We start from the raw sequence: 7430 nt of genomic DNA on the forward strand, positions 1-7430 counted from the left end.
TTTGGAACTCGGCAACACTAGTGGAAAATTGAAATAATGTAGAAAGGCAAAGCTAATGCTAAGATCAATTACCTTTTATAAATTTTCTTATAAGAATTAGCAAATTGGTATTTTTTGTATTTAAGCCTCTGTAATCACATAATGAATTAAGCAAGTTGGTATTTCTTATTGGAAAAAATTGACCATTTTTATAGGAAAAAAAATAAAATCCGTAATTTCTATCTTACCAAATTGATAATTCTTATTGGAAATATATATATATATATATATAATTTTTATAGAAAAAATAAAAAAATAATAATTTCTATGTTAGAAAATTTTATAAAATGACAAATTGCAATTAAGAAAAAGATCATTCTTACTTTACAAGAAATTATAAAATAGTAAATTGGTTGCAAATCAATAACACTTACCTAAAACATAAAAACAGTAACTTCTATTTTGGAAAAAATCAATTTATATAAATTTTATATTTTCATTAAAATTTTGAATATAATGATTATTTATTTAAATTTATAATATATATATATATGTAAGATGTATAGTGTGGAATTTTTTAGGCTAAAAACGAGATAAATTTGCAGTGGTCCACTGTTTTAGTTTGTCATAGAGATGTCATAAATAACATTATGATGTCATTTTAAATATTGAATCGTCACCTTCAATTAACACAAGAAAATTGAGTAACGGTGTTCAATAATCACTTTTATTTTGAACCACAATGCAATGTGCGACGCAGAAGATTACACGATGCCACCACCATAATATATATTTGCCATCCCTGTTCGTTTGCATTACAGGTCTCCCGCCAGATAAGTGAAAGGAATATTGGATATCCAAACCGTGGACAAGGAAGGTCTGCTAGAGGTTTGCGATATGGATATTAAAGCAGTGGAGAGCGAAGAGGTGCTCCAGGGTTCGGCGCTAAGAATGGCATTCTCCATAGTAAACCCCTTTCTCCTAAAATGTGCCCTTCGTCTTAAAATCCCTGACATTATCTGGAAAACCGGCCATGATGTTGCTCTCTCCGTCGACCAGATCGCCGCCCAACTCCCCTCTGAAGCTCCCGACCTGGACGCTCTTTCCCGCTTTCTTACGTACCTTTCCACTATGGGAATCTTGCGGGCGATCAAGCCAACGGAGGAAATTAATGCGCCCATGAACATCAAATACGCCCTTACCAATCTTGCCAAAACCTACTTCATCTCCCAGGATATTAGTTCGCGAAGCCTCGTTCCCTTCGTTCTTTTGCAGACACACCCACTTTTCGTGACCGCCTGGGACCATATTCACGAACGTGTGCTTCATGGCGGCGATAATTTCAAGAATTCCAGTGGCAATGGCCAAGAATTCTGGAATTTCACAGCCAGCAATCCAGAGTTCAACGCCATCTTCAACGCAGGCATGGTGTCCGTCACAAAGGCCACTATGGCAGAGATCTTAGCTATTTATGATGGTTTCAAAGACGTCAACACCCTGGTCGACTTGGGCGGAGGGCACGGGGAAGCGTTGAGTCTGATAATTCATGCGTACCCTCATATCCGCGCAATCAACTTTGATCTTCCTCAAGTTATCGCAACTGCACCAACTCTCCCCGGTATTTCTAATTCCCTTTCGCTGCCTCATATTTAGCGGAAGCCTATAAATATTAGTTTTCCCACTTATTATTATATGAATGTATATAAATATTTATATCTAAATCAACTTACTCCTCATTATTATCATTAGGAGGAGGATACGGTTTTCCTTATATATATATTCGTTGATCCTCTTCTTATTCACGCAGGCGTACAACACATTAGCGGAAGCCTGTTTGAGACCGCACCCTCTGCAGATGCGATTTTTATAAAGGTGAGTAATACTCTTCGGGGTTGTGAGGGATTTTATTTGTGCGTTAATTATTTGATAATATTTCTATGCAATACATTAGTACTTTATTTAACTATAAGTTTACTGTGGATTTGTCAATGAAAGAATTTTCTACATATCTGGGACGACCAAGACTGCATCAAGCTACTGAAAAACTGCTACCAGGCGGTTCCGGACAAAGGAAAATTGATAATAGCAGAGGCTGTCTTGGACTTAACTGAAGATTCTGACATGATGGGATCTGCCAACGTTTTAGATGCTCTGATGTTGAATGTTTCACCGGGAGGTAGAGAGAGGACCCGAAAACAATGGAATGAACTGCTCAAAGCAGCTGGTTTTTCTCTCTCTAAAATCGTGGGGAAGAAGGGCAACTTAACTAAAGTTATTGAAGCTATCAAGTGCTAAATGCTTAGCTATATTCCTACTGTGTTTCTCAACCGAAATAAATGAAGCAAGTTAATCTCTTATCACATATTGACTTATTGCATTATTCATATAGTTATGTCACTTAGGAATAATCACGTTGTCTCCACCCAAGTATATCCAGAAGTCATGATGTAATCACATATTTGAGGTTTAATCTATTATATTATTCACATAATTAAGCTACTTGTGTATATTCGTGTTGTTGCGACCTTACGGTGTATCGTTTATCATGTAAATGTGTATACACTTCCCATATTCAACTATTGCTACACCACTATTACACAATCAACCTATCTCCCAAGGCAGACGATAAATATTTTATCCGTGCAGTCCATGCACAAAGTGGTATTCTCTTTTGTTTTGAAAGATATCTCTTATATATATATAACCAAAATATATTAAGTTAAGAAAATAATCTTATAAAATAAATTGCACTTATAGTATCACTGGAAATCATTTGTATAATGCACTAAGTGGTATTCTCTTCCAGTTTAAAAGATATCTCATATCAAGTTATATATATATATATTCAAAGCAATATATTAAGTTTAAAATATAATCTTATAAATAAATAAATTAATATATATATATATATATATATATAAAATTTTAATTTTAAAAAATATTATTTTATATTATTAATGTTAATATAATCAGTGTTGCAAGAGAGCATAGTTCGTGGATATTATGCATTTAGGAAAATTGCAAATTCATATATGAAGTAGAAAAATTCCATTTAGGATATGAACTTGCATAAATTTTTGGTGGGTAGTAATACTAAGTTGACACATTTATACTTGTACTTCTACATATTAAAGCATTAAAAAAACATAAATAATTGTAGCTAGTAACTATATTTATTTCCATCTTATTTCTATTCATTTTTTATGGAAATACTTGTTTGAATTATGGTGGGCCGTAAAGATGGTAAATAGGTTATGTATGTGAGTATAAGCTATTTTCAAGGATAATATTGCAACTACATCCAGAATTTATGACAAAAAAATCTGAGGCAATTATGCACATGGCATAAAGCTATACCTTCAAAATTATGGTCTACTCAAATGTTTGAAAAATATTTTTGCAATAACATTAAAAAATATATGTATTTTTCAAAGTTATACATTATAACATGGATTCATCAATTCTAAACTAATAGTGATCAACATGCAAATCTATTGCTATAGTCCATGGCAAAGACTAATAATAAGAGTAATTTATTAAAATATTATATGGTTTTTTCACTAAAACATAATAACAATTGAATTAATTTATTAATATTTTAAATTAAAATAAAATAAAATTATGAAGAATAGTTCAAAGTAATAAATATTGTATTTTTTTTTAATAATATTGTGATATTTCAAAGCATTTGTGTAATATCCTTAGCTAATATCACATAAGATTAGAAATTTTTTTACACAATTTATGCACGTATAACTTTCCAAATTACTATACTAGATTCCTTATTAACCATTAGATAGAACCTTCATCATTACATAAAGTAACTTTAATAACCGCATAGTAAGTTGCATGACCATTAACAATCACTATTGTAACATATTAACATAAACTTTCTTGTTGGATTCCTTTAACTAGATTAGTTAATCACATACTTGATAATATAAATGACATGTCATGCAAGGAATCATAATCATAAGAATGACACAATGGACAAACACATCATGGAAACACTGATATACCCTGGAAACCCCTTAGGGTGAAAACAAGCAAATATTTAATGTTATTATTAAATGCTCATGAGGGTGTTCACAACTCATTCAATGGCTTTTAAGGAAGTTCATCCCTTAGCCATTGTTATAAAATAATATAAATAAATATCATTTAAATACAACATATCTAGCTATAAGTTATTACAATCATCATGCTATCATTTACCCATGAATCATCAATCCCTATGTCTTTGTGGCTTAGTTGTTCTCATTAATGGATTGTCTTGTAGTTGACATTGCTCAATCTGCATGGATCTTTTATCATTCACAATGTTAAACATAAACCATCATTTGCATATGTCACCATCCTCCCTTGTCATTTCTATTATCAACAGCTTTAATATCATGATTAGTTAAAGTATTAATCTACCAATAATCAATCCTTATCAGTGATGTTTCAACATCTATTTGTGTGCATACATAAAACATAAACAAAATATCATGACATGTTTTCTTTAACATCATTGCACACACATTAATAAAAGCATTTAACTATCAAGCACATCTATAGATAAATGACACTTTAATTTTTATTCGACTTAGACTAGTGTCCACATTCCTTTCCAAAGAATAACCATTATTTTTGTGCTTATTTTTTTAAAGGGATATAACACATTAGATATGTCTTTTCATGTGAATACATAAACTTTTCATAATAGTTATTATTCCTGCATGCAAATACATAATAGTTTCTCAAAACAAAACTAACATAATCTCACATGCAAATGTGTAACCTTTTCAAAAGAAGAGCTAACATCATTCTATATGCAAATGCATAATCTTTCCTTAAAAAAACTAGCATAACCTTGTTTGCAAATGCATAATCTTTCTAAGGAATGCTAACATAATCTTGTATGTAATTGCATAATATTTCCAAAAGAAATTAACATGATAGTCATTCTTCCCATGCATGCAAACTACATTTCTCCACAAGATATCTATCTCAATAGTTTTCCTTTTCAAACATGTAAAATTCATTCCTTTCCAAGGAACCAGCTATTATTTTCATGCATGCAACACATATTTCCATTTCTACAATTCCACGATAATTAGTTTTTCTTTTATATAAACAAATACACACTTATATTTGAAAAGGAAATTAATAAAACTAATGTTTCTATGCATAAATATTCTTATTATTTTTCATGATAGCTATAGTCTTCTCTGCATAAAGAAATTTACCACAATTAACTCATCCTTTATGTATGTAAATACACATTTATTTTTTTAGAGATATAGGAAAATAGTAATTCTTTGGTTGTACGAGGTTCCTATGTAATTCTTTTTTTTCAAGGTGGTTCGCAGACACTGATTGGTTGCTATATCCATGGGAAAATCTAGGTAGATCGAGCGAAAGGGATCTACCCGCCGACCAAACTAGCAAGATCTAACCCCAAATGCGTCGAGGAGATTTGACCCCACGACCTCTCGAGAGGCGAGGTATTTAGCGAAAGGAACTCGACCAACTGAGCTATCCCTTGGGGCTTGGTTCCTATGTAACCCTTATCAATGAAAGCAACTTAGATAATTTATTTTTTTCCATAGAAAGAATAAATACTTCCTGAGAATTTCACAATAATTCTTTTAAGAAAGAAATATATTTAACCTATGTTCATGCATATAATAACTGGATAAACTATCCAAGATATTTTAACACAATTAGCACATGCAAACACATGTTTTCCCTTTCTAAAAACTTACCATAGGGTTAAGAAGGAATTTTTTTGGGATGGCCTTAAATCAGATATTCAAAAGTCTGTGGCGGAATGTTTGGTTTGCCAACAAAATAAAGTGGAAACAATTAAGACAACGGGTCTATTACAACCTTTATCCATTCCAAGCCAACGTTGGGAGGAGGTCTCAATGGATTTTATCACAGGTTTACCCAAGTCTGAGGGAAAGAGTGTCATCATGGTGGTAGTTGACAGACTTACCAAGTATGCACACTTTTGTGCATTATCACATCCATTTAAATCCAGTACAGTTTCTACTGTAGTTATGGAAACAATTAAAAAGCTACATGGAAACCCAAAGATTATTGTAAGTGATAGAGATCCCATTTTCACTGGAAATTTTTGGACAGAATTATTTTCTTGTCTTGGTACTCAGTTAGCTCATAGCTCATCTTATCATCCTCAATCTGATGGGCAAACTGAGATAGTAAACAAATGTTTGGAAGGATATCTTCATTGCTTTGTATCTGATAAACAGACACAATGGGTCAAATGGTTACCTCTGGCTGAATGGTGGTATAACACTTCCTTCCATACAGCAACAAAAATGACCCCATTTATGGCACTCTATGGGTATCAACCACCATTCATCACATCATATTTAAGAGAAAATTCTAAGGTTCAGGCAGTGGAACATCACATCGAACATCAACAACAAGTCCTCCAACTCTTAAAGGATAACCTCGTGTTGGCAAAAAATAGAATGAAACAACAGGTAGATCAACATCGCAGTGAAAGAAGTTTTGATGTAGGTGATTGGGTATTCCTACGGCTACAACCATATAAGCAAATGTCCCTCAACCAAGCTAAGAAGGATAATAAATTATCACCAAAGTATTATGGTCCATACAAGGTGTTGCAAAAGATTGGTACTATGGCATACAAATTGGAGCTTCTTGTAGCTTCTCGATTGCACCCAGTTTTCCATGTTTCATGTTTAAAGAAGGTTATAGACAACAAGCTCCCAGTTAAAACAATATTGTCAGAACTTGACAAGGAAGGAAAAATTATATTGGAACCGGAAGCAGTCATAGAAACAAGAACTTGACAGCTACGAAATCGATCAATTTCAGAGTATCTTATCAAGTGGAAGAACTTATCCGCTGAAGACTCCACATGGGAGGATGAGAATTTTGTGCAGAAGTATCCAGAACTACTCAAGCGTTGAGGACAACACTTTTTTTAAGGTGAGGGGCATGTTGGGTCCCTATAATACTAGTGATTACCCCATTACTATTGTAGTTATACCCCTTATTAATATTTTTGTGCCCCTATTGCCCCCATATTGTTATTACTGTGCCCCATAGAATCCCTCTATTGTTATTTTTGTGGCTTTATATTATTATTTTTAGGTCGGCTGGATTATATTGTGACTCCTTAGACTCCTATATATAGAAAGGAGGTTTTGTCATTTGAAACATCCAAGAATTGTTCATTTATGTAATGTAAAGGAGGTTGCCCCCTCGAAGAGGCTAAATTCTAAGGCGTTGGTCTATCTTTTCTATCTTTTCTTGAGCTGGTTTCACAACAGTATCCATGATAACTGATCAATATGTGCAAGTCAAGTCTTCAAGACTCATTGTGTGATAAAGGATTGCAGGGAAGAAATAGTTGCAATAGGCGTGCGTGTTGGAAGCCTATATAGACTAGATGTGAAGAGTATATCAAA

At 32.9% G+C, this 7430-nt stretch overlaps 1 protein-coding gene across 1 annotated transcript; it reads left to right on the plus strand.

The window, feature by feature from the left end:
• The first annotated feature begins 780 nt into the window (after positions 1 to 780).
• On the plus strand, positions 781 to 2483 carry LOC149195772 (caffeic acid 3-O-methyltransferase-like). The gene is made up of 3 exons (XM_089408800.1): positions 781 to 1597; positions 1787 to 1851; positions 1975 to 2483. Exons 1-3 carry the CDS (start codon positions 877 to 879, stop codon positions 2272 to 2274), a joined length of 1086 nt encoding a protein of 361 aa, XP_089264926.1. The 5' UTR covers positions 781 to 876; the 3' UTR covers positions 2275 to 2483.
• The last annotated feature ends 4947 nt before the right edge of the window (positions 2484 to 7430 follow it).

This window comes from Pinus tabuliformis, chromosome 2_2, assembly GCF_031772625.1.
Source record: "Pinus tabuliformis cultivar Carrire ecotype Pingquan chromosome 2_2, CPIR1, whole genome shotgun sequence".
Lineage (NCBI taxonomy): Eukaryota > Viridiplantae > Streptophyta > Pinopsida > Pinales > Pinaceae > Pinus > Pinus tabuliformis.

Bases quoted from the DNA above. Each gene is read 5' to 3' on its own strand.
- LOC149195772 (XM_089408800.1), top strand. From the start codon at position 877: ATGGATATTAAAGCAGTGGAGAGCGAAGAGGTGCTCCAGGGTTCGGCG. The intron at 1,598-1,786 runs GTATTTCTAATT...TTATTCACGCAG, and splicing joins AACTGCACCAACTCTCCCCG to GCGTACAACACATTAGCGGA. The intron at 1,852-1,974 runs GTGAGTAATACT...TGTCAATGAAAG, and splicing joins CAGATGCGATTTTTATAAAG to AATTTTCTACATATCTGGGA.